Below are 25,586 nucleotides of genomic sequence, written 5' to 3'. Positions count from 1 at the left end.
GGGATATAAAATATTAAACAGGGACGGAGGGGGTTAAGGAGGGTCCTGACTGAGGATATAAAATATTAAACAGGGACGGAGGGGGTTAAGGAGGGTCCTGACGGAGGATATAAAATATTAAACAGGGACGGAGGGGGTTAAGGAGGGTCCTGACGGGGGATATAAAATATTAAACAGGGACGGAGGGGGTTAAGGATGGTCCTGACGGGGAATATAAAATATTAAACAGGGACGGAGGGGGTTAAGGAGGGTCCTGACGGAGGATATAAAATATTAAACAGGGACGGAGGGGGTTAAGGAGGGTCCTGACGGGGGATATAAAATATTAAACAGGGACGGAGGGGGTTAAGGAGGGTCCTGACGGAGGATATAAAATATTAAACAGGGACGGAGGGGGTTAAGGAGGGTCCCGACGGGGGATATAAAATATTAAACAGGGACGGAGGGGGTTAAGGATGGTCCTGACGGGGAATATAAAATATTAAACAGGGACAGAGGGGGTTAAGGAGGGTCCTGACTGAGGATATAAAATATTAAACAGGGACGGAGGGGGTTAAGGAGGGTCCCGACGGGGGATATAAAATATTAAACAGGGACGGAGGGGGTTAAGGAGGGTCCTGACGGAGGATATAAAATATTAAACAGGGACGGAGGGGGTTAAGGAGGGTCCTGACGGGGGATATAAAATATTAAACAGGGACGGAGGGGGTTAAGGAGGGTCCTGACGGGGGATATAAAATATTAAACAGGGACGGAGGGGGTTAAGGAGGGTCCTGACGGAGGATATAAAATATTAAACAGGGACGGAGGGGGTTAAGGAGGGTCCTGACGGGGGATATAAAATATTAAACAGGGACGGAGGGGGTTAAGGAGTGTCCCGACGGAGGATATAAAATATTAAACAGGGACGGAGGGGGTTAAGGAGGGTTATGATGGAGGTGACGTTGCCCGGGATCTGCAGTGATCTTGACCTGAATGTCCTGTTTATCCCGAGGATGTCAAGTGTATATTCGTATGCTGTGTGCATTCAAACTTACAGCAAACTTTGCAAGGATGTACGCCCCAGCACCAGCTCCCACTCCAATGATGCTTCGGAAACTGCAACGGACAGAGAGAGATCGAGAGCGTGTGAGAGAGAGAGAAAGAGAGGCAGAGAGAGAGAGAGAGAGTGAGACCAAGATTGAGAGAGAGAGTGTGTGTGTGTGTGTGTGTGTGAGAGAGAGAGTGTGTGAGAGAGAGAGAAAGAGAGGCAGAGAGAGAGAGAGTGAGAGAGAGTGAGACCAAGATTGAAAGAGAGAGTGTGTGTGTGTGTGAGAGAGAGAGTGTGAGAGAGAGAGAGAGAGTGTGTGAGAGAGAGAGAGACCAAGACTGAGAGAGAGAGTGTGAGAGAGAGAGAGAGAGAGTGTGTGAGAGAGAGAGAGACCAAGACTGAGAGAGAGAGTGTGTGTGTGTGTGTGTGTGTGAGAGAGAGAGAGAGTGTGAGAGAGAGTGTGAGAGAGAGAGAGACCAAGACTGAGAGAGAGTGTGTGTGTGTGTGAGAGAGAGAGAGAGTGTGAGAGAGAGAGAGAGAGAGTGTGAGAGAGAGAGAGAGTGGGAGAGAGAGACCAAGACTGAGAGAGAGAGGGAGTGTGAAAGAGAGAGATGGAGAGTGTGTGTGAGAGTCGGTGTCTGTGTGATAAAGGGAGAGATGGAGAGTGTGATAGAGAGAGAGAGAGAGAGAGAGAGAGAGACAGACAGTGAGAACGAGACAGAGTGTGAGAGAGAGAGAACGTGTGTGAGACAGAGACGGAATGTGAGAGGCAGAGAATGTGATAGTGAGGTGGAGAGTGCTGAGGGAGAGGGTGCTGTGGGAGGGTCAGTGCTGAGGGAGTGGGTGATGTGGGAGGGTCAGTGCTGAGGGAGAGGGTGCTGTGGGAGGGTCAGTGCTGAGGGAGTGGGTGATGTGGGAGGGTCAGTGCTGAGAGAGCGGGCGCTGTGGGAGGGTCAGTGCTGTGGGAGGGTCAGCGCTGAGGGAGTGGGTGATGTGGGAGGGTCAGTGCTGTGGGAGCGGGTGCTGTGGGAGGGTCAGCGCTGAGGGAGTGGGTGCTGTGGGAGGGTCAGTGCTGTGGGAGTGGGCGCTGTGGGAGGGTCAGTGCTGAGGGAGTGGGTGATGTGGGAGGGTCAGTGCTGAGGGAGAGGGTGCTGTGGGAGGGTCAGTGCTGAGGGAGTGGGTGATGTGGGAGGGTCAGTGCTGAGAGAGCGGGCGCTGTGGGAGGGTCAGTGCTGTGGGAGGGTCAGCGCTGAGGGAGTGGGTGATGTGGGAGGGTCAGTGCTGTGGGAGCGGGTGCTGTGGGAGGGTCTGCGCTGAGGGAGTGTGTGCTGTGGGAGGGTCAGCGCTGAGGGAGTGGGTGATGTGGTGGGTCAGTGCTGAGGGAGCGGATGCTGTGGGAGGGTCTGCGCTGAGGGAGTGTGTGCTGTGGGATGGTCTGCGCTGAGGGAGCGGGCACTGTGGCAGGGTCAGCGCTGAGGGAGGGTCAGTGCTGAGGGAGTGGGTGCTGTGGGAGGGTCAGCGCTGAGGGAGTGGGTGCTGTGGGAGGGTCAGCGCTGAGGGAGGGGGTGCTGTGGGAGGGTAAACGCTGAGGGAGTGGGCGCTGTGGGAGGGTCAGCGCTGAGGGAGGGTCAGCGCTGTGGGAGGGTCAGCGCTGAGGGAGGGTTAGCGCTGAGGGAGGGGGTGCTGTGGGAGGGTAAACGCTGAGGGAGTGGGCGCTGTGGGAGGGTCAGCGCTGAGGGACTGGGTGCTGTGGGAGGGTCAGCGCTGAGGGAGTGGGTGCTGTGGGAGGGTCAGCGCTGAGGGAGGGTCAGCGCTGAGGGAGTGGGTGCTGTGGGAGGGTCAGCGCTGAGGGTGTGGGTGCTATGGGAGGGTCAGCGCTGAGGGAGGGTCAGTGCTGAGGGACTGGGTGCTGTGGGAGGGTCAGCGCTGAGGGACTGGGTGCTGTGGGAGGGTCAGCACTGTGGGAGGGTCAGCGCTGAGGGAGTGGGTGCTGTGGGTGGGTCAGCGCTGTGGGAGGGTCAGCGCTGAGGGAGTGGGTGCTGCCGGAGGGTCAGCGCTCAGGGAGTGGGTGCTGTGGGAGGGTCAGCGCTGAGGGAGTGAGTGCTGTGGGTGGGTCAGCGCTGAGGGAGCGGGCGCTGTGGGAGGGCCAGCGCTGAGGGTGTGGGCGCTGTGGGAGGGTCAGCGCTGAGGGAGTGGGCTCTGTGGGAGGGTCAGCGCTGAGGGAGTGGGCGCTGTGGGAGGGTCAGCGCTGAGGGAGTGGGCGCTGTGGGAGGGTCAGCACTGAGGGAGCGGGCGCTGTGGGAGGGTCTGCGCTGAGGGAGCGGGCACTGTTGGAGGGTCAGCACTGTGGGAGGGTCAGCACTGAAGGATCGGGTGCTGTGGGAGGGTCAGCGCTGAGGGAGCGGGCGCTGTGGGAGGGTCAGCGCTGAGGGAGTGGGCGCTGTGGGAGGGTCAGCGCTGAGGGAGGGTCAGCGCTGATGGAGTGGGTGCTGTGGGAGGGTCAGCGCTGAGGGAGGGTCAGCGCTGAGGGAGTGGGTGTTGTGGGAGGGTCAGTGCTGAGGGAGTGGGTGCTGTGGGAGGGTCAGTGCTGAGGGCGCGGGTGCTGTGGGAGGGTCAGTGCTGAGGGAGGGTCAGTGCTGAGGGAGTGGGCGCTGTGGGAGGGTCAGTGCTGTGGGAGCGGGTGCTGTGGGAGGGTCAGTGCTGAGGGAGTGGGCGCTGTGGGAGGGTCAGTGCTGTGGGAGGGTCAGCGCTGAGCGAGCGGGCGCTGTGGGAGGGTCAGCTCTGAGGGAGCAGGTGATGTGGGAGGATCAGTACTGAGGGAGTGGGCGCTGAGGGAGTGGGTGCTGTGGGAGGGTCAGCGCTGAGGGAGAGTCAGTGCTGTGGGAATGGGTGCTGTGGGAGGGTCAGCGCTGAGGGAGCGGGTGCTGTGGGAGGGTCAGCGCTGTGGGAGGGTCAGCGCTGAGGGAGGGTCAGTGCTGTGGGAGTGGGTGCTGTGGGAGGGTCAGCGCTGAGGGAGTGGGCGCTGTGGGAGGGTCAGCGCTGAGGGAGCGGGCGCTGTGGGAGGGTCAGCACTGAGGGAGGGTCAGTGCTGAGGGAGGGTCAGCGCTGAGGGAGCGGGCGCTGTGGGAGAGTCAGCGCTGAGGGAGCGGGCGCTGTGGGAGGGTCAGCGCTGAGGGAGGGTCAGTGCTGAGGGAGGGTCAGCGCTGAGGGAGCGGGCGCTGTGGGAGAGACAGCGCTGAGGGAGCGGGTGCTGTGGGAGGGTCAGCACTGAGGGAGTGGGTGCTGTGGGAAGTCGGTGCTGAGGGAACGGGTGCTGTGGGAGGGTCAGCGCTGAGGGAGCGGGCGCTGCGGGAGGGTCAGCGCTGAGGGAGCGGGCACTGTGGGAGGGTCAGCGCTGAGGGAGCGGGCGCTGTGGGAGGGTCAGCGCTGAGGGAGCGGGCGCTGCGGGAGGGTCAGCGCTGAGGGAGTGGGTGCTGTGGGAGAGTCAGCGCTGATGGAGTGGGCGCTGTGGGAGGGTCAGCGCTGAGGGAGTACGCGCTGTGGGAGGGTCAGGGCTGAGGGAGTGGGTGCTGTAGGAGGGTCAGCGCTGTGAGAGCGGGTGCTGTGGGAGGGTCAGTGCTGAGGGAGCGGGCGCTGTGGGGGGGTCGGCGCTGAGGGAGTACGCGCTGTGGGAGGGTCAGGGCTGAGGGAGTGGGTGCTGTAGGAGGGTCAGCGCTGTGAGAGCGGGTGCTGTGGGAGGGTCAGTGCTGAGGGAGTGGGTGCTGTGGGAGGGTCAGCGCTGAGGGAGTGGACGCTGTGGGAGGGTCAGCGCTGAGGGAGTGGGTGCTGTGGGAGGGTCAGCGCTGAGGGAGCGGGCGCTGTGGGAGGATCAGCGCTGAGGGAGTGGGTGCTGTGGGAGGGTCAGGGCTGAGGGAGTGGGTGCTGTGGGAGGGTCAGTGCTGAGGGAGTGAGTGCTGTGGGTGGGTCAGCGCTGAGGGAGCGGGCGCTGAGGGAGGGCCAGCGCTGAGGGTGTGGGCGCTGTGGGAGGGTCAGCGCTGAGGGAGTGGGCGCTGTGGGAGGGTAAGCGCTGAGGGAGTGGGCGCTGTGGGAGGGTCAGCGCTGAGGGAGGGTCAGCGCTGTGGGAGGGTCAGCGCTGAGGGAGGGTTAGCGCTGAGGGAGGGGGTGCTGTGGGAGGGTAAACGCTGAGGGAGTGGGCGCTGTGGGAGGGTCAGCGCTGAGGGAGTGGGCGCTGTGGGAGGGTCAGCGCTGAGGGAGTGGGTGCTGTGGGAGGGTCAGCGCTGAGTGACTGGGTGCTGTGGGAGGGTCAGCTCTGAGGGAGGGTCAGCGCTGAGGGACTGGGTGCTGTGGGAGGGTCAGCGCTGAGGGAGTGGGTGCTGTGGGAGGGTCAGCGCTGAGGGTGTGGGTGCTATGGGAGGGTCAGCGCTGAGGGAGGGTCAGTGCTGAGGGACTGGGTGCTGTGGGAGGGTCAGCGCTGAGGGACTGGGTGCTGTGGGAGGGTCAGCACTGTGGGAGGGTCAGCGCTGAGGGAGTGGGTGCTGTGGGTGGGTCAGCGCTGAGGGATGGTCAGAGCTGTGGGAGTGGGTGCTGTGGGAGGGTCAGCGCTGTGGGAGGGTCAGCGCTGAGGGAGTGGGTGCTGCCGGAGGGTCAGCGCTCAGGGAGTGGGTGCTGTGGGAGGGTCAGCGCTGAGGGAGTGAGTGCTGTGGGTGGGTCAGCGCTGAGGGAGATGGCGCTGTGGGAGGGCCAGCGCTGAGGGTGTGGGCGCTGTGGGAGGGTCAGTGCTGTGGGAGTGGGCGCTGTGGGAGGGTCAGTGCTGAGGGAGTGGGTGATGTGGGAGGGTCAGTGCTGAGGGAGAGGGTGCTGTGGGAGGGTCAGTGCTGAGGGAGTGGGTGATGTGGGAGGGTCAGTGCTGAGAGAGCGGGCGCTGTGGGAGGGTCAGTGCTGTGGGAGGGTCAGCGCTGAGGGAGTGGGTGATGTGGGAGGGTCAGTGCTGTGGGAGCGGGTGCTGTGGGAGGGTCTGCGCTGAGGGAGTGTGTGCTGTGGGAGGGTCAGCGCTGAGGGAGTGGGTGATGTGGTGGGTCAGTGCTGAGGGAGCGGATGCTGTGGGAGGGTCTGCGCTGAGGGAGTGTGTGCTGTGGGATGGTCTGCGCTGAGGGAGCGGGCACTGTGGCAGGGTCAGCGCTGAGGGAGGGTCAGTGCTGAGGGAGTGGGTGCTGTGGGAGGGTCAGCGCTGAGGGAGTGGGTGCTGTGGGAGGGTCAGCGCTGAGGGAGGGGGTGCTGTGGGAGGGTAAACGCTGAGGGAGTGGGCGCTGTGGGAGGGTCAGCGCTGAGGGAGGGTCAGCGCTGTGGGAGGGTCAGCGCTGAGGGAGGGTTAGCGCTGAGGGAGGGGGTGCTGTGGGAGGGTAAACGCTGAGGGAGTGGGCGCTGTGGGAGGGTCAGCGCTGAGGGACTGGGTGCTGTGGGAGGGTCAGCGCTGAGGGAGTGGGTGCTGTGGGAGGGTCAGCGCTGAGGGAGGGTCAGCGCTGAGGGAGTGGGTGCTGTGGGAGGGTCAGCGCTGAGGGTGTGGGTGCTATGGGAGGGTCAGCGCTGAGGGAGGGTCAGTGCTGAGGGACTGGGTGCTGTGGGAGGGTCAGCGCTGAGGGACTGGGTGCTGTGGGAGGGTCAGCACTGTGGGAGGGTCAGCGCTGAGGGAGTGGGTGCTGTGGGTGGGTCAGCGCTGAGGGAGGGTCAGAGCTGTGGGAGGGTCAGCGCTGAGGGAGTGGGTGCTGCCGGAGGGTCAGCGCTCAGGGAGTGGGTGCTGTGGGAGGGTCAGCGCTGAGGGAGTGAGTGCTGTGGGTGGGTCAGCGCTGAGGGAGCGGGCGCTGTGGGAGGGCCAGCGCTGAGGGTGTGGGCGCTGTGGGAGGGTCAGCGCTGAGGGAGTGGGCTCTGTGGGAGGGTCAGCGCTGAGGGAGTGGGCGCTGTGGGAGGGTCAGCGCTGAGGGAGTGGGCGCTGTGGGAGGGTCAGCACTGAGGGAGCGGGCGCTGTGGGAGGGTCTGCGCTGAGGGAGCGGGCACTGTTGGAGGGTCAGCACTGTGGGAGGGTCAGCACTGAAGGATCGGGTGCTGTGGGAGGGTCAGCGCTGAGGGAGCGGGCGCTGTGGGAGGGTCAGCGCTGAGGGAGTGGGCGCTGTGGGAGGGTCAGCGCTGAGGGAGGGTCAGCGCTGATGGAGTGGGTGCTGTGGGAGAGTCAGCGCTGAGGGAGGGTCAGCGCTGAGGGAGTGGGTGTTGTGGGAGGGTCAGTGCTGAGGGAGTGGGTGCTGTGGGAGGGTCAGTGCTGAGGGCGCGGGTGCTGTGGGAGGGTCAGTGCTGAGGGAGGGTCAGTGCTGAGGGAGTGGGCGCTGTGGGAGGGTCAGTGCTGTGGGAGCGGGTGCTGTGGGAGGGTCAGTGCTGAGGGAGTGGGCGCTGTGGGAGGGTCAGTGCTGTGGGAGGGTCAGCGCTGAGCGAGCGGGCGCTGTGGGAGGGTCAGCTCTGAGGGAGCAGGTGATGTGGGAGGATCAGTACTGAGGGAGTGGGCGCTGAGGGAGTGGGTGCTGTGGGAGGGTCAGCGCTGAGGGAGAGTCAGTGCTGTGGGAATGGGTGCTGTGGGAGGGTCAGCGCTGAGGGAGCGGGTGCTGTGGGAGGGTCAGCGCTGTGGGAGGGTCAGCGCTGAGGGAGGGTCAGTGCTGTGGGAGTGGGTGCTGTGGGAGGGTCAGCGCTGAGGGAGTGGGCGCTGTGGGAGGGTCAGCGCTGAGGGAGCGGGCGCTGTGGGAGGGTCAGCGCTGTGGGAGAGTCAGCGCTGAGGGAGCGGGCGCTGTGGGAGGGTCAGCGCTGAGGGAGCGGGCGCTGTGGGAGGGTCAGCGCTGAGGGAGGGTCAGTGCTGAGGGAGGGTCAGCGCTGAGGGAGCGGGCGCTGTGGGAGAGACAGCGCTGAGGGAGCGGGTGCTGTGGGAGGGTCAGCACTGAGGGAGTGGGTGCTGTGGGAAGTCGGTGCTGAGGGAACGGGTGCTGTGGGAGGGTCAGCGCTGAGGGAGCGGGCGCTGCGGGAGGGTCAGCGCTGAGGGAGCGGGCGCTGTGGGAGGGTCAGCGCTGAGGGAGCGGGCGCTGCGGGAGGGTCAGCGCTGAGGGAGTGGGTGCTGTGGGAGAGTCAGTGCTGAGGGAGCGGGCGCTGTGGGAGGGTCAGCGCTGTGAGAGCGGGTGCTGTGGGAGGGTCAGTGCTGAGGGAGCGGGCGCTGTGGGGGGGTCGGCGCTGAGGGAGTACGCGCTGTGGGAGGGTCAGGGCTGAGGGAGTGGGTGCTGTAGGAGGGTCAGCGCTGTGAGAGCGGGTGCTGTGGGAGGGTCAGTGCTGAGGGAGTGGGTGCTGTGGGAGGGTCAGTGCTGAGGGAGTGGGTGCTGTAGGAGGGTCAGCGCTGTGGGAGCGGGTGCTGTGGGAGGGTCAGCGCTGAGGGAGTGGGTGCTGTGGGAGGGTCAGCGCTGAGGGAGCGGGTGCTGTGGGAGGGTCAGCGCTGAGGGAGTGGACGCTGTGGGAGGGTCAGCGCTGAGGGAGTGGGTGCTGTGGGAGGGTCAGCGCTGAGGGAGCGGGCGCTGTGGGAGGATCAGCGCTGAGGGAGTGGGTGCTGTGGGAGGGTCAGGGCTGAGGGAGTGGGTGCTGTGGGAGGGTCAGTGCTGAGGGAGTGAGTGCTGTGGGTGGGTCAGCGCTGAGGGAGCGGGCGCTTAGGGAGGGCCAGCGCTGAGGGTGTGGGCGCTGTGGGAGGGTCAGCGCTGAGGGAGTGGGCGCTGTGGGAGGGTCAGCGCTGAGGGAGGGTCAGCGCTGTGGGAGGGTCAGCGCTGAGGGAGGGTTAGCGCTGAGGGAGGGGGTGCTGTGGGAGGGTAAACGCTGAGGGAGTGGGCGCTGTGGGAGGGTCAGCGCTGAGGGAGTGGGCGCTGTGGGAGGGTCAGCGCTGAGGGAGTGGGTGCTGTGGGAGGGTCAGCGCTGAGTGACTGGGTGCTGTGGGAGGGTCAGCTCTGAGGGAGGGTCAGCGCTGAGGGACTGGGTGCTGTGGGAGGGTCAGCGCTGAGGGAGTGGGTGCTGTGGGAGGGTCAGCGCTGAGGGAGGGTCAGCGCTGAGGGAGTGGGTGCTGTGGGAGGGTCAGCGCTGAGGGTGTGGGTGCTATGGGAGGGTCAGCGCTGAGGGAGGGTCAGTGCTGAGGGACTGGGTGCTGTGGGAGGGTCAGCGCTGAGGGACTGGGTGCTGTGGGAGGGTCAGCACTGTGGGAGGGTCAGCGCTGAGGGAGTGGGTGCTGTGGGTGGGTCAGCGCTGAGGGATGGTCAGAGCTGTGGGAGTGGGTGCTGTGGGAGGGTCAGCGCTGTGGGAGGGTCAGCGCTGAGGGAGTGGGTGCTGCCGGAGGGTCAGCGCTCAGGGAGTGGGTGCTGTGGGAGGGTCAGCGCTGAGGGAGTGAGTGCTGTGGGTGGGTCAGCGCTGAGGGAGATGGCGCTGTGGGAGGGCCAGCGCTGAGGGTGTGGGCGCTGTGGGAGGGTCAGCGCTGAGGGAGTGGGCTCTGTGGGAGGGTCAGCGCTGAGGGAGTGGGCGCTGTGGGAGGGTCAGCGCTGAGGGAGTGGGCGCTGTGGGAGGGTCAGCACTGAGGGAGCGGGCGCTGTGGGAGGGTCTGCGCTGAGGGAGCGGGCACTGTTGGAGGGTCAGCACTGTGGGAGGGTCAGCACTGAAGGATCGGGCGCTGTGGGAGGGTCAGCGCTGAGGGAGCGGGTGCTGTGGGAGGGTCAGCGCTGAGGGAGTGGGCGCTGTGGGAGGGTCAGCGCTGAGGGAGGGTCAGCGCTGATGGAGTGGGTGCTGTGGGAGGGTCAGCGCTGAGGGAGGGTCAGCGCTGAGGGAGTGGGTGTTGTGGGAGGGTCAGTGCTGAGGGAGTGGGTGCTGTGGGAGGGTCAGTGCTGAGGGCGCGGGTGCTGTGGGAGGGTCAGTGCTGAGGGAGGGTCAGTGCTGAGGGAGTGGGCGCTGTGGGAGGGTCAGTGCTGTGGGAGCGGGTGCTGTGGGAGGGTCAGTGCTGAGGGAGTGGGCGCTGTGGGAGGGTCAGTGCTGTGGGAGGGTCAGCGCTGAGCGAGCGGGCGCTGTGGGAGGGTCAGCTCTGAGGGAGCAGGTGATGTGGGAGGATCAGTACTGAGGGAGTGGGCGCTGAGGGAGTGGGTGCTGTGGGAGGGTCAGCGCTGAGGGAGAGTCAGTGCTGTGGGAATGGGTGCTGTGGGAGGGTCAGCGCTGAGGGAGTGGGCGCTGTGGGAGGGTCAGCGCTGAGGGAGCGGGCGCTGTGGGAGGGTCAGCGCTGTGGGAGAGTCAGCGCTGAGGGAGCGGGCGCTGTGGGAGAGTCAGCGCTGAGGGAGCGGGCGCTGTGGGAGGGTCAGCGCTGAGGGAGGGTCAGTGCTGAGGGAGGGTCAGCGCTGAGGGAGCGGGCGCTGTGGGAGAGTCAGCGCTGAGGGAGCGGGTGCTGTGGGAGGGTCAGCACTGAGGGAGTGGGTGCTGTGGGAAGTCGGTGCTGAGGGAACGGGTGCTGTGGGAGGGTCAGCGCTGAGGGAGCGGGCGCTGCGGGAGGGTCAGCGCTGAGGGAGCGGGCACTGTGGGAGGGTCAGCGCTGAGGGAGCGGGCGCTGCGGGAGGGTCAGCGCTGAGGGAGTGGGTGCTGTGGGAGAGTCAGCGCTGATGGAGTGGGCGCTGTGGGAGGGTCAGCGCTGAGGGAGTACGCGCTGTGGGAGGGTCAGGGCTGAGGGAGTGGGTGCTGTAGGAGGGTCAGCGCTGTGAGAGCGGGTGCTGTGGGAGGGTCAGTGCTGAGGGAGCGGGCGCTGTGGGGGGGTCGGCGCTGAGTGAGTACGCGCTGTGGGAGGGTCAGGGCTGAGGGAGTGGGTGCTGTAGGAGGGTCAGCGCTGTGAGAGCGGGTGCTGTGGGAGGGTCAGCGCTGAGGGAGCGGGTGCTGTGGGAGGGTCAGCGCTGAGGGAGGGTCAGCGCTGAGGGAGGGGGTGCTGTGGGAGGGTCAGTGCTGAGGGAGTGGGTGCTGTGGGAGGGTCAGCGCTGAGGGAGTGGGTGCTGTGGGAGGGTCAGTGCTGAGGGAGCGGGTGCTGTGGGAGGGTCAGCGCTGAGGGAGCGGGTGCTGTGGGAGGGTCAGCGCTGAGGGAGCGGGTGCTGTGGGAGGGTCAGTGCTGAGGGAGTGGGTGCTGTGGGAGGGTCAGGGCTGAGGGAGTGGGTGCTGTGGGAGGGTCAGCGCTGAGGGAGTGGGCGCTGTGGGAGGGTAAGCGCTGAGGGAGTGGGCGCTGTGGGAGGGTCAGCGCTGAGGGAGGGTCAGCGCTGTGGGAGGGTCAGCGCTGAGGGAGGGTTAGCGCTGAGGGAGGGGGTGCTGTGGGAGGGTAAACGCTGAGGGAGTGGGCGCTGTGGGAGGGTCAGTGCTGAGGGAGTGGGTGCTGTGGGAGGGTCAGCGCTGAGGGAGTGGGTGCTGTGGGAGGGTCAGCGCTGAGTGACTGGGTGCTGTGGGAGGGTCAGCTCTGAGGGAGGGTCAGCGCTGAGGGACTGGGTGCTGTGGGAGGGTCAGCGCTGAGGGAGTGGGTGCTGTGGGAGGGTCAGCGCTGAGGGAGGGTCAGCGCTGAGGGAGTGGGTGCTGTGGGAGGGTCAGCGCTGAGGGTGTGGGTGCTATGGGAGGGTCAGCGCTGAGGGAGGGTCAGTGCTGAGGGACTGGGTGCTGTGGGAGGGTCAGCGCTGAGGGACTGGGTGCTGTGGGAGGGTCAGCACTGTGGGAGGGTCAGCGCTGAGGGAGTGGGTGCTGTGGGTGGGTCAGCGCTGAGGGAGGGTCAGAGCTGTGGGAGTGGGTGCTGTGGGAGGGTCAGCGCTGTGGGAGGGTCAGCGCTGAGGGAGTGGGTGCTGCCGGAGGGTCAGCGCTCAGGGAGTGGGTGCTGTGGGAGGGTCAGCGCTGAGGGAGTGAGTGCTGTGGGTGGGTCAGCGCTGAGGGAGCGGGCGCTGTGGGAGGGCCAGCGCTGAGGGTGTGGGCGCTGTGGGAGGGTCAGCGCTGAGGGAGTGGGCTCTGTGGGAGGGTCAGCGCTGAGGGAGTGGGCGCTGTGGGAGGGTCAGCGCTGAGGGAGTGGGCGCTGTGGGAGGGTCAGCACTGAGGGAGCGGGCGCTGTGGGAGGGTCTGCGCTGAGGGAGCGGGCACTGTTGGAGGGTCAGCACTGTGGGAGGGTCAGCACTGAAGGATCGGGCGCTGTGGGAGGGTCAGCGCTGAGGGAGCGGGCGCTGTGGGAGGGTCAGCGCTGAGGGAGTGGGCGCTGTGGGAGGGTCAGCGCTGAGGGAGGGTCAGCGCTGATGGAGTGGGTGCTGTGGGAGGGTCAGCGCTGAGGGAGGGTCAGCGCTGAGGGAGTGGGTGTTGTGGGAGGGTCAGTGCTGAGGGAGTGGGTGCTGTGGGAGGGTCAGTGCTGAGGGCGCGGGTGCTGTGGGAGGGTCAGTGCTGAGGGAGGGTCAGTGCTGAGGGAGTGGGCGCTGTGGGAGGGTCAGTGCTGTGGGAGCGGGTGCTGTGGGAGGGTCAGTGCTGAGGGAGTGGGCGCTGTGGGAGGGTCAGTGCTGTGGGAGGGTCAGCGCTGAGCGAGCGGGCGCTGTGGGAGGGTCAGCTCTGAGGGAGCAGGTGATGTGGGAGGATCAGTACTGAGGGAGTGGGCGCTGAGGGAGTGGGTGCTGTGGGAGGGTCAGCGCTGAGGGAGAGTCAGTGCTGTGGGAATGGGTGCTGTGGGAGGGTCAGCGCTGAGGGAGGGTCAGCGCTGAGGGAGGGTCAGTGCTGTGGGAGTGGGTGCTGTGGGAGGGTCAGCGCTGTGGGAGGGTCAGCGCTGAGGGAGGGTCAGTGCTGTGGGAGTGGGTGCTGTGGGAGGGTCGGTGTTGAGGGAGTGGGCGCTGTGGGAGGGTCAGCGCTGAGGGAGCGGGCGCTGTGGGAGGGTCAGCGCTGTGGGAGAGTCAGCGCTGAGGGAGCGGGCGCTGTGGGAGAGTCAGCGCTGAGGGAGCGGGCGCTGTGGGAGGGTCAGCGCTGAGGGAGGGTCAGTGCTGAGGGAGGGTCAGCGCTGAGGGAGCGGGCGCTGTGGGAGAGTCAGCGCTGAGGGAGCGGGTGCTGTGGGAGGGTCAGCGCTGAGGGAGCGGGCGCTGTGGGAGGGTCAGCGCTGAGGGAGTGGGTGCTGTGGGAAGTCGGTGCTGAGGGAACGGGTGCTGTGGGAGGGTCAGCGCTGAGGGAGCGGGCGCTGCGGGAGGGTCAGCGCTGAGGGAGCGGGCACTGTGGGAGGGTCAGCGCTGAGGGAGCGGGCGCTGCGGGAGGGTCAGTGCTGTGGGAGGGTCAGCGCTGAGGGAGCAGGCGCTGTGGGAGGGTCAGCGCTGAGGGAGCGGGCGCTGCGGGAGGGTCAGCGCTGAGGGAGCGGGCACTGTGGGAGGGTCAGCGCTGAGGGAGCGGGCGCTGTGGGAGGGTCAGCGCTGAGGGAGCGGGCGCTGCGGGAGGGTCAGCGCTGAGGGAGTGGGTGCTGTGGGAGAGTCAGTGCTGAGGGAGTACGCGCTGTGGGAGGGTCAGGGCTGAGGGAGTGGGTGCTGTGGGAGGGTCAGTGCTGAGGGAGTACGCGCTGTAGGAGGGTCAGCGCTGTGAGAGCGGGTGCTGTGGGAGGGTCAGTGCTGAGGGAGCGGGCGCTGTGGGGGGGTCGGCGCTGAGGGAGTGGGTGCTGTAGGAGGGTCAGCGCTGTGAGAGCGGGTGCTGTGGGAGGGTCAGTGCTGAGGGAGTGGGTGCTGTGGGAGGGTCAGTGCTGAGGGAGTGGGTGCTGTAGGAGGGTCAGCGCTGTGGGAGCGGGTGCTGTGGGAGGGTCAGCGCTGAGGGAGTGGGTGCTGTGGGAGGGTCAGCGCTGAGGGAGCGGGCGCTGTGGGAGGATCAGCGCTGAGGGAGTGGGTGCTGTGGGAGGGTCAGGGCTGAGGGAGTGGGTGCTGTGGGAGGGTCAGTGCTGAGGGAGTGAGTGCTGTGGGTGGGTCAGCGCTGAGGGAGCGGGCGCTGAGGGAGGGCCAGCGCTGAGGGTGTGGGCGCTGTGGGAGGGTCAGCGCTGAGGGAGTGGGCGCTGTGGGAGGGTAAGCGCTGAGGGAGTGGGCGCTGTGGGAGGGTCAGCGCTGAGGGAGGGTCAGCGCTGTGGGAGGATCAGCGCTGAGGGAGGGTTAGCGCTGAGGGAGGGGGTGCTGTGGGAGGGTAAACGCTGAGGGAGTGGGCGCTGTGGGAGGGTCAGCGCTGAGGGAGTGGGCGCTGTGGGAGGGTCAGCGCTGAGGGAGTGGGTGCTGTGGGAGGGTCAGCGCTGAGTGACTGGGTGCTGTGGGAGGGTCAGCTCTGAGGGAGGGTCAGCGCTGAGGGACTGGGTGCTGTGGGAGGGTCAGCGCTGAGGGAGGGTCAGCGCTGAGGGAGTGGGTGCTGTGGGAGGGTCAGCGCTGAGGGTGTGGGTGCTATGGGAGGGTCAGCGCTGAGGGAGGGTCAGTGCTGAGGGACTGGGTGCTGTGGGAGGGTCAGCGCTGAGGGACTGGGTGCTGTGGGAGGGTCAGCACTGTGGGAGGGTCAGCGCTGAGGGAGTGGGTGCTGTGGGTGGGTCAGCGCTGAGGGATGGTCAGAGCTGTGGGAGTGGGTGCTGTGGGAGGGTCAGCGCTGTGGGAGGGTCAGCGCTGAGGGAGTGGGTGCTGCCGGAGGGTCAGCGCTCAGGGAGTGGGTGCTGTGGGAGGGTCAGCGCTGAGGGAGTGAGTGCTGTGGGTGGGTCAGCGCTGAGGGAGATGGCGCTGTGGGAGGGCCAGCGCTGAGGGTGTGGGCGCTGTGGGAGGGTCAGCGCTGAGGGAGTGGGCTCTGTGGGAGGGTCAGCGCTGAGGGAGTGGGCGCTGTGGGAGGGTCAGCGCTGAGGGAGTGGGCGCTGTGGGAGGGTCAGCACTGAGGGAGCGGGCGCTGTGGGAGGGTCAGCGCTGAAGGATCGGGCGCTGTGGGAGGGTCAGCGCTGAGGGAGCGGGTGCTGTGGGAGGGTCAGCGCTGAGGGAGTGGGCGCTGTGGGAGGGTCAGCGCTGAGGGAGGGTCAGTGCTGAGGGAGGGTCAGCGCTGAGGGAGCGGGCGCTGTGGGAGAGTCAGCGCTGAGGGAGCGGGTGCTGTGGGAGGGTCAGCACTGAGGGAGTGGGTGCTGTGGGAAGTCGGTGCTGAGGGAACGGGTGCTGTGGGAGGGTCAGCGCTGAGGGAGCGGGCGCTGCGGGAGGGTCAGCGCTGAGGGAGCGGGCACTGTGGGAGGGTCAGCGCTGAGGGAGCGGGCGCTGCGGGAGGGTCAGCGCTGAGGGAGTGGGTGCTGTGGGAGAGTCAGCGCTGATGGAGTGGGCGCTGTGGGAGGGTCAGCGCTGAGGGAGTACGCGCTGTGGGAGGGTCAGGGCTGAGGGAGTGGGTGCTGTAGGAGGGTCAGCGCTGTGAGAGCGGGTGCTGTGGGAGGGTCAGTGCTGAGGGAGCGGGCGCTGTGGGGGGGTCGGCGCTGAGGGAGTACGCGCTGTGGGAGGGTCAGGGCTGAGGGAGTGGGTGCTGTAGGAGGGTCAGCGCTGTGAGAGCGGGTGCTGTGGGAGGGTCAGTGCTGAGGGAGTGGGTGCTGTGGGAGGGTCAGCGCTGAGGGAGTGGGTGCTGTGGGAGGGTCAGTGCTGAGGGAGTGGGTGCTGTAGGAGGGTCAGCGCTGTGGGAGCGGGTGCTGTGGGAGGGTCAGCGCTGAGGGAGCGGGTGCTGTGGGAGGGTCAGCGCTGAGGGAGCGGGTGCTGTGGGAGGGTCAGTGCTGAGGGAGTGGGTGCTGTGGGAGGGTCAGGGCTGAGGGAGTGGGTGCTGTGGGAGGGTCAGCGCTGAGGGAGTGGGCGCTGTGGGAGGGTAAGCGCTGAGGGAGTGGGCGCTGTGGGAGGGTCAGCGCTGAGGGAGGGTCAGCGCTGTGGGAGGGTCAGCGCTGAGGGAGGGTTAGCGCTGAGGGAGGGGGTGCTGTGGGAGGGTAAACGCTGAGGGAGTGGGCGCTGTGGGAGGGTCAGCGCTGAGGGAGTGGGTGCTGTGGGAGGGTCAGCGCTGAGGGAGTGGGTGCTGTGGGAGGGTCAGCGCTGAGTGACTGGGTGCTGTCGGAGGGTCAGCTCTGAGGGAGGGTCAGCGCTGAGGGACTGGGTGCTGTGGGAGGGTCAGCGCTGAGGGAGTGGGTGCTGTGGGAGGGTCAGCGCTGAGGGAGGGTCAGCGCTGAGGGAGTGGGTGCTGTGGGAGGGTCAGCGCTGAGGGTGTGGGTGCTATGGGAGGGTCAGCGCTGAGGGAGGGTCAGTGCTGAGGGACTGGGTGCTGTGGGAGGGTCAGCGCTGAGGGACTGGGTGCTGTGGGAGGGTCAGCACTGTGGGAGGGTCAGCGCTGAGGGAGTGGGTGCTGTGGGTGGGTCAGCGCTGAGGGAGGGTCAGAGCTGTGGGAGTGGGTGCTGTGGGAGGGTCAGCGCTGTGGGAGGGTCAGCGCTGAGGGAGTGGGTGCTGCCGGAGGGTCAGCGCTCAGGGAGTGGGTGCTGTGGGAGGGTCAGCGCTGAGGGAGTGAGTGCTGTGGGTGGGTCAGCGCTGAGGGAGCGGGCGCTGTGGGAGGGCCAGCGCTGAGGGTGTGGGCGCTGTGGGAGGGTCAGCGCTGAGGGAGTGGGCTCTGTGGGAGGGTCAGCGCTGAGGGAGTGGGCGCTGTGGGAGGGTCAGCGCTGAGGGAGTGGGCGCTGTGGGAGGGTCAGCACTGAGGGAGCGGGCGCTGTGGGAGGGTCTGCGCTGAGGGAGCGGGCACTGTTGGAGGGTCAGCACTGTGGGAGGGTCAGCACTGAAGGATCGGGCGCTGTGGGAGGGTCAGCGCTGAGGGAGCGGGCGCTGTGGGAGGGTCAGCGCTGAGGGAGTGGGCGCTGTGGGAGGGTCAGCGCTGATGGAGTGGGTGCTGTGGGAGGGTCAGCGCTGAGGGAGGGTCAGCGCTGAGGGAGTGGGTGTTGTGGGAGGGTCAGTGCTGAGGGAGTGGGTGCTGTGGGAGGGTCAGTGCTGAGGGCGCGGGTGCTGTGGGAGGGTCAGTGCTGAGGGAGGGTCAGTGCTGAGGGAGTGGGCGCTGTGGGAGGGTCAGTGCTGTGGGAGCGGGTGCTGTGGGAGGGTCAGTGCTGAGGGAGTGGGCGCTGTGGGAGGGTCAGTGCTGTGGGAGGGTCAGCGCTGAGCGAGCGGGCGCTGTGGGAGGGTCAGCTCTGAGGGAGCAGGTGATGTGGGAGGATCAGTACTGAGGGAGTGGGCGCTGAGGGAGTGGGTGCTGTGGGAGGGTCAGCGCTGAGGGAGAGTCAGTGCTGTGGGAATGGGTGCTGTGGGAGGGTCAGCGCTGAGGGAGGGTCAGCGCTGAGGGAGGGTCAGTGCTGTGGGAGTGGGTGCTGTGGGAGGGTCAGCGCTGTGGGAGGGTCAGCGCTGAGGGAGGGTCAGTGCTGTGGGAGTGGGTGCTGTGGGAGGGTCGGTGTTGAGGGAGTGGGCGCTGTGGGAGGGTCAGCGCTGAGGGAGCGGGCGCTGTGGGAGGGTCAGCGCTGTGGGAGAGTCAGCGCTGAGGGAGCGGGCGCTGTGGGAGGGTCAGTGCTGAGGGAGGGTCAGTGCTGAGGGAGGGTCAGCGCTGAGGGAGCGGGCGCTGTGGGAGAGTCAGCGCTGAGGGAGCGGGTGCTGTGGGAGGGTCAGCGCTGAGGGAGGGTCAGTGCTGAGGGAGGGTCAGCGCTGAGGGAGCGGGCGCTGCGGGAGGGTCAGCGCTGAGGGAGCGGGCACTGTGGGAGGGTCAGCGCTGAGGGAGCGGGTGCTGTGGGAGAGTCAGCGCTGATGGAGTGGGCGCTGTGGGAGGGTCAGCGCTGAGGGAGGGTCAGCGCTGTGGGAGGGTCAGCGCTGAGGGAGCGGGCGCTGTGGGAGGGTCAGGGCTGAGGGAGCGGGTGCTGTGGGAGGGTCAGCGCTGAGGGAGCGGGTGCTGTAGGAGGGTCAGCGCTGTGGGAGCGGGTGCTGTGGGAGGGTCAGTGCTGAGGGAGTGGGTGCTGTAGGAGGGTCAGCGCTGTGGGAGCGGGTGCTGTGGGAGGGTCAGCGCTGAGGGAGCGGGTGCTGTGGGAGGGTCAGTGCTGAGGGAGTGGGTGCTGTGGGAGGGTCAGGGCTGAGGGAGTGGGTGCTGTGGGTGGGTCAGCGCTGAGGGAGCGGGCGCTGAGGGAGGGCCAGCGCTGAGGGTGTGGGCGCTGTGGGAGGGTAAGCGCTGAGGGAGTGGGTGCTGTGGGAGGGTCAGCGCTGAGGGAGTGGGCGCTGTGGGAGGGTCAGTGCTGTGGGAGGGTCAGCGCTGAGCGAGCGGGTGCTGTGGGAGGGTCAGCGCTGAGGGAGTGGGCGCTGTGGGAGTGGGTGCTGTGGGAGGGTCAGCGCTGAGGGAGGGTCAGTGCTGTGGGAGTGGGTGCTGTGGGAGGGTCAGCGCTGAGGGAGTGGGCGCTGTGGGAGGGTCAGCGCTGAGGGAGCGGGCGCTGTGGGAGGGTCAGCGCTGAGGGAGCGGGCGCTGTGGGAGGGTCAGCGCTGTGGGAGGGTCAGTGCTGAGGGAGCGGGCGCTGTGGGAGAGTCAGCGCTGAGGGAACGGGCGCTGTGGGAGGGTCAGCGCTGAGGGAGGGTCAGCGCTGAGGGAGGGTCAGCGCTGAGGGAGCGGGCGCTGTGGGAGAGTCAGTGCTGAGCGGGTGGGTGCTGTGGGAGGGTCAGCGCTGAGGGAGTGGGCGCTGTGGGAGGGTCAGCGCTGAGGGAGTGGGCGCTGTGGGAGGGTCAGCGCTGAGGGAGCGGGCGCTGTGGGAGGGTCAGCGCTGAGGGAGCGGGCGCTGTGGGGGGGGTCGGCGCTTTGGGAGGGTCAGTGCTGAGGGAGGGTCAGCGCTGTGGGAGGGTCAGTGCTGAGGGAGGGTCAGCGCTGTGGGAGGGTCAGTGCTGAGGGAGGGTCAGCGCTGAGGGAGGGTCAGCGCTGAGGGAGCGGGCGCTGTGGGAGAGTCAGCGCTTTGGGAGGGTCAGCGCTGAGGGAGTGGGTGCTGTGGGAGGGTCAGCACTGAGGGAGTGGGTGCTGTGGGAAGTCGGTGCTGAGGGAGCGGGCGCTGTGGGAGGGTCAGCGCTGAGGGAGCGGGCGCTGTGGGAGGGTCAGCGCTGAGGGAGCGGGCGCTGTTGGAGTGTCAGCGCTGAGGGAGTGGGCGCTGTGGGAGGGTCAGCGCTGAGGGAGCGGGCGCTGTGGGATGGTCAGTGCTGAGGGAGCGGGCGCTGTGGGAGGGTCAGCGCTGAGGGAGCGGGCGCTGTGGGAGAGTCAGCGCTGAGGTAGCGGGTGCTGTGGGAGGGTCAGCGCTGAGGGAGTGGGCGCTGTGGGAGGGTCAGCGCTGATGGAGTGGGCGCTGTGGGAGGGTCAGCGCTGAGGGAGCGGGTGCTGTGGGAGGGTCAGTGCTGAGGGAGTGGGTGCTGTGGGAGGGTCAGCGCTGAGGGAGGACGCGCTGTGGGAGGGTCAGCGCTGAGGGAGTGGGCACTGTGGGAGGGTCAGCGCTGAGGGAGGACGCGCTGTGGGAGGGTCAGCGCTGAGGGAGTGGGCGCTGTGGGAGGGTCAGCGCTGAGGGAGCGGGCGCTGTGGGTGGTCGGTGCTGAGGGAACGGGCGCTGTGGGAGGGTCAGCGCTGAGGGAGCGGGCGCTGTGGGAGGGTCAGCACTGAGGGAGCGGGCGCTGTGGGAGGGTCAGCGCTGAGGGAGTGGGCGCTGTGGGAGGGTCAGCGCTGAGGGAGTGGGTGCTGTGGGAGGGTCAGTGCTGAGGGAGTGGGCGCTGTGGGAGGGTCAGCGCTGAGGGAGTGGGCACTGTCGGAGGGTCAGTGCTGAGGGAGCGGGTGCTGTGGGAGGGTCAGCGCTGAGGGAGTGGGTGCTGTGGGAGGGTCAGCGCTGAGGGAGTTGGCGCTGTGGGAGGGTCAGCGCTGATGGAGTGGGCGCTGTGGGAGGGTCAGCGCTGAGGGAGTAGGCGCTGTGGGAGGGTCAGGGCTGAGGGAGTGGGTGCTGTGGGAGGGTCAGTGCTGAGGGAGCGGGCGCTGTGGGAGAGTCAGCGCTGAGGCAGTGGGTGCTGTAGGAGGGTCAGCGCTGAGGGAGGGTCAGCGCTGAGGGAGGGTCAGCGCTGAGGGAGGGTCAGCGCTGAGGGAGGGGGCGCTGTGGGAGAGTCAGCGCTTTGGGAGGGTCAGCGCTGAGGGAGTGGGTGCTGTGGGAGGGTCAGCACTGAGGGAGTGGGTGCTGTGGGAAGTCGGTGCTGAGGGAGCGGGCGCTGTGGGAGGGTCAGCGCTGAGGGAGCGGGCGCTGTGGGAGGGTCAGCACTGAGGGAGCGGGCGCTGTGGGAGGGTCAGCGCTGAGGGAGTGGGCGCTGTGGGAGGGTCAGCGCTGAGGGAGTGGGTGCTGTGGGAGGGTCAGCGCTGAGGGAGTGGGCGCTGTGGGAGGGTCAGCGCTGAGGGAGTGGGCACTGTCGGAGGGTCAGTGCTGAGGGAGCGGGTGCTGTGGGAGGGTCAGCGCTGAGGGAGTGGGTGCTGTGGGAGGGTCAGCGCTGAGGGAGTTGGCGCTGTGGGAGGGTCAGCGCTGATGGAGTGGGCGCTGTGGGAGGGTCAGCGCTGAGGGAGTAGGCGCTGTGGGAGGGTCAGGGCTGAGGGAGTGGGTGCTGTGGGAGGGTCAGTGCTGAGGGAGGGTCAGTGCTGTGGGAGTGGGCGCTTTGGGAGGGTCAGCGCTGAGGGAGTGGGCGCTGTGGGAGGGTCAGCGCTGAGGGAGTGGGTGCTGTGGGAGGGTCAGCGCAGTTGGAGGGTCAGCGCTGAGGGAGCAGGTGATGTGGGAGGGTCAGTACTGAGGGAGTGGGTGCTGTGGGAGGGTCAGCGCTGAGGGAGTGGGTGCTGTGGGAGGGTCAGCGCTGATGGAGCGGGCGCTGTGGGAGGGTAAGCGCTGTGGGAGGGTCAGCGCTGAGGGAATGGGTACTGTGGGAGGGTCAGCGCTGCGGGAATGGGTACTGTGGGAGGGTCAGCGCTGTGGGAGTGGGTGCTGTGGGAGGGTCAGCGCTGAGGGAATGGGTACTGTGGGAGGGTCAGCGCTGAGGGAGCGGGCGCTGTGGGAGGGTCAGCGCTGTGGGAGCGGGCGCTGTGGGAGGGTCAGCGCTGTGGGAGGGTCAGCGCTGGGGGAGTGGGTGCTGTGGGAGGGTCAGCGCTGAGGGAGTGGGCGCTGTGGGACGGTCAGCGCTGAGGGAGTGGGTACTGTGGGAGGGTCAGTGCTGAGGGAGTGGGTACTGTGGGAGGGTCAGTGCTGAGGGAGTGGGCGCTGTGGGAGGGTCAGCGCTGTGGGAGGGTCAGCGCTGAGGGAGTGGGTACTGTGGGAGGGTCAGCGCTGTGGGAGTGTGTGCTGTGGGAGGGTCAGCGCTGGGGAGTGGGCACTGTGGGAGGGTCAGCGCTGAGGGAGTGGGTGCTGTGGGAGGGTCAGCGCTGTGGGAGTGTGTGCTGTGGGAGGGTCAGCGCTGGGGAGTGGGCGCTGTGGGAGGGTCAGCGCTGAGGGAGTGGGTGCTGTGGGGGGGTCAGCGCTGATGGAGCGGGCGCTGTGGGAGGGTTTGCTCTGAGGGAGTGGGTGCTGTGGGAGGGTCAGCGCTGAGGGAGTGGGTGCTCTGGGAGGATTAGCGCTGAGGGAGTGGGCACTGTGAGGGGGTTAGCTCTGAGGGAGTGGGCGCTGTGGGCGGGTTAGCTCTGAGGGAGTGGCCACTGTGGGAGGGTCAGGGCTGTGGGAGGGTCAGCGCTGAGGGAGCGGGCGGTGTGAGAGGGTCAGTGCTGAGGGATGGTCAGCGCTGAGCGAGCGGGTGCTGTGGGAGGGTCAGCGCTGAGTGAGCGGGCGCTGTGGGAGGGTCAGCGCTGAGGGAGTGGGCGCTGTGGGATGGTCAGCGCTGAGGGGGAGGGCGCTGAGGGAGTGGGCACTGTGGGATGGTCAGCGCTGAGGGGGAGGGCGCTGAGAGAGTGGGCACTGTGGGAGGGTCAGCGCTGAGGGAGCGGGCGCTGTGAGAGGGTCAGTGCTGAGGGAGAGGGCGCTGAGGGAGTGGGCGCTGTGGGAGGGTCAGCGCTGAGGGAGTGGGTGCTGTGAGAGGGTCAGTGCTGAGGGAGTGGGCGCTGTGGGAGGGTCAGTGCTGAGGGAGTGGGCGCTGTGGGAGGGTCAGCACTGAGGGAGCGGGCGCTGTGGGAGGGTCAGCGCTGAGGGAGCGGGCGCTGTGGGGGGGGTCGGCGCTTTGGGAGGGTCAGTGCTGAGGGAGGGTCAGCGCTGTGGGAGGGTCAGTGCTGAGGGAGGGTCAGCGCTGTGGGAGGGTCAGTGCTGAGGGAGGGTCAGCGCTGAGGGAGGGTCAGCGCTGAGGGAGCGGGCGCTGTGGGAGAGTCAGCGCTTTGGGAGGGTCAGCGCTGAGGGAGTGGGTGCTGTGGGAGGGTCAGCACTGAGGCAGTGGGTGCTGTGGGAAGTCGGTGCTGAGGGAGCGGGCGCTGTGGGAGGGTCAGCGCTGAGGGAGCGGGCGCTGTGGGAGGGTCAGCACTGAGGGAGTGGGTGCTGTGGGAAGTCGGTGCTGAGGGAGCGGGCGCTGTGGGAGGGTCAGCGCTGAGGGAGCGGGCGCTGTGGGAGGGTCAGCGCTGAGGGAGCGGGCGCTGTTGGAGTGTCAGCGCTGAGGGAGCGGGCGCTGTGGGAGGGTCAGCGCTGAGGGAGGGTCAGCGCTGTGGGAGGGTCAGTGCTGAGGGAGGGTCAGCGCTGTGGGAGGGTCAGTGCTGAGGGAGGGTCAGCGCTGAGGGAGGGTCAGCGCTGAGGGAGGGTCAGCGCTGAGGGAGCGGGCGCTGTGGGAGAGTCAGCGCTTTGGGAGGGTCAGCGCTGAGGGAGTGGGTGCTGTGGGAGGGTCAGCACTGAGGGAGTGGGTGCTGTGGGAAGTCGGTGCTGAGGGAGCGGGCGCTGTGGGAGGGTCAGCGCTGAGGGAGCGGGCGCTGTGGGAGGGTCAGCACTGAGGGAGCGGGCGCTGTGGGAGGGTCAGCGCTGAGGGAGTGGGCGCTGTGGGAAGGTCAGCGCTGAGGGAGTGGGTGCTGTGGGAGGGTCAGTGCTGAGGGAGTGGGCGCTGTGGGAGGGTCAGCGCTGAGGGAGTGGGCACTGTCGGAGGGTCAGTGCTGAGGGAGCGGGTGCTGTGGGAGGGTCAGCGCTGAGGGAGTGGGTGCTGTGGGAGGTCAGCGCTGAGGGAGTTGGCGCTGTGGGAGGGTCAGCGCTGATGGAGTGGGCGCTGTGGGAGGGTCAGCGCTGAGGGAGTAGGCGCTGTGGGAGGGTCAGGGCTGAGGGAGTGGGTGCTGTGGGAGGGTCAGTGCTGAGGGAGGGTCTGTGCTGTGGGAGTGGGCGCTTTGGGAGGGTCAGCGCTGAGGGAGTGGGCGCTGTGGGAGGGTCAGCGCTGAGGGAGTGGGTGCTGTGGGAGGGTCAGCGCAGTTGGAGGGTCAGCGCTGAGGGAGCAGGTGATGTGGGAGGGTCAGTACTGAGGGAGTGGGTGCTGTGGGAGGGTCAGTGCTGAGGGAGTGGGTGCTGTGGGAGGGTCAGCGCTGAGGGAGTGGGTGCTGTGGGAGGGTCAGCGCTGAGGGAGCGGGCGCAGTGGGAGGGTCAGCGCTGGGGGAGTGGGCGCTGTGGGAGGGTCAGCGCTGAGGGAGCGGGCGCTGTGGGGGGGGTCGGCACTGTGGGAGAGTCAGCGCTTTGGGAGGGTCAGTGCTGAGGGAGGGTCAGCGCTGTGGGAGGGTCAGTGCTGAGGGAGGGTCAGTGCTGAGGGAGGGTCAGCGCTGAGGGAGGGTCAGCGCTGAGGGAGGGTCAGCGCTGAGGGAGGGGGCGCTGTGGGAGAGTCAGCGCTTTGGGAGGGTCAGCGCTGAGGGAGTGGGTGCTGTGGGAGGGTCAGCACTGAGGGAGTGGGTGCTGTGGGAAGTCGGTGCTGAGGGAGCGGGCGCTGTGGGAGGGTCAGCGCTGAGGGAGCGGGCGCTGTGGGAGGGTCAGCACTGAGGGAGCGGGCGCTGTGGGAGGGTCAGCGCTGAGGGAGTGGGCGCTGTGGGAGGGTCAGCGCTGAGGGAGTGGGTGCTGTGGGAGGGTCAGCGCTGAGGGAGTGGGCGCTGTGGGAGGGTCAGCGCTGATGGAGTGGGCACTGTCGGAGGGTCAGTGCTGAGGGAGCGGGTGCTGTGGGAGGGTCAGCGCTGAGGGAGTGGGTGCTGTGGGAGGGTCAGCGCTGAGGGAGTTGGCGCTGTGGGAGGGTCAGCGCTGATGGAGTGGGCGCTGTGGGAGGGTCAGCGCTGAGGGAGTAGGCGCTGTGGGAGGGTCAGGGCTGAGGGAGTGGGTGCTGTGGGAGGGTCAGTGCTGAGGGAGGGTCAGTGCTGTGGGAGTGGGCGCTTTGGGAGGGTCAGCGCTGAGGGAGTGGGCGCTGTGGGAGGGTCAGCGCTGAGGGAGTGGGTGCTGTGGGAGGGTCAGCGCAGTTGGAGGGTCAGCGCTGAGGGAGCAGGTGATGTGGGAGGGTCAGTACTGAGGGAGTGGGTGCTGTGGGAGGGTCAGCGCTGAGGGAGTGGGTGCTGTGGGAGGGTCAGCGCTGATGGAGCGGGCGCTGTGGGAGGGTAAGCGCTGTGGGAGGGTCAGCGCTGAGGGAATGGGTACTGTGGGAGGGTCAGCGCTGCGGGAATGGGTACTGTGGGAGGGTCAGCGCTGTGGGAGTGGGTGCTGTGGGAGGGTCAGCGCTGAGGGAATGGGTACTGTGGGAGGGTCAGCGCTGAGGGAGCGGGCGCTGTGGGAGGGTCAGCGCTGTGGGAGCGGGCGCTGTGGGAGGGTCAGCGCTGTGGGAGGGTCAGCGCTGGGGGAGTGGGTGCTGTGGGAGGGTCAGCGCTGAGGGAGTGGGCGCTGTGGGACGGTCAGCGCTGAGGGAGTGGGTACTGTGGGAGGGTCAGCGCTGAGGGAGTGGGTACTGTGGGAGGGTCAGTGCTGAGGGAGTGGGCGCTGTGGGAGGGTCAGCGCTGTGGGAGGGTCAGCGCTGAGGGAGTGGGTTCTGTGGGAGGGTCAGCGCTGAAGGAGTGGGTACTGTGTGAGGGTCAGCGCTGAGGGAGTGGGTACTGTGGGAGGGTCAGCGCTGTGGGAGTGTGTGCTGTGGGAGGGTCAGCGCTGGGGAGTGGGCACTGTGGGAGGGTCAGCGCTGAGGGAGTGGGTGCTGTGGGAGGGTCAGCGCTGTGGGAGTGTGTGCTGTGGGAGGGTCAGCGCTGGGGAGTGGGCGCTGTGGGAGGGTCAGCGCTGAGGGAGTGGGTGCTGTGGGGGGGTCAGCGCTGATGGAGCGGGCGCTGTGGGAGGGTTTGCTCTGAGGGAGTGGGTGCTGTGGGAGGGTCAGCGCTGAGGGAGTGGGTGCTCTGGGAGGATTAGCGCTGAGGGAGTGGGCACTGTGAGGGGGTTAGCTCTGAGGGAGTGGGCGCTGTGGGCGGGTTAGCTCTGAGGGAGTGGCCACTGTGGGAGGGTCAGGGCTGTGGGAGGGTC

The 25,586-nt window shown here is 67.6% G+C and overlaps 1 protein-coding gene across 1 annotated transcript in view; it reads right to left on the bottom strand.

Moving 5' to 3' along the window:
- Positions 1-25,586, bottom strand: part of LOC122548076 (protein NDRG2-like) — an 81,230-nt gene that overhangs the window by 21,422 nt on the left and 34,222 nt on the right. The window contains 1 exon segment of the mRNA XM_087975681.1: positions 1,038-1,098. Coding sequence (XP_087831807.1) covers positions 1,038-1,098 — 61 coding nt within the window.

The sequence above is a fragment of the Chiloscyllium plagiosum genome, unplaced genomic scaffold (genome assembly GCF_037043375.1).
Source record: "Chiloscyllium plagiosum isolate Xiang-an unplaced genomic scaffold, Cpla_swu_hap1 HiC_scaffold_27, whole genome shotgun sequence".
NCBI lineage: Eukaryota > Metazoa > Chordata > Chondrichthyes > Orectolobiformes > Hemiscylliidae > Chiloscyllium > Chiloscyllium plagiosum.
This window is presented reverse-complemented; position numbering and strand designations above follow the sequence as displayed.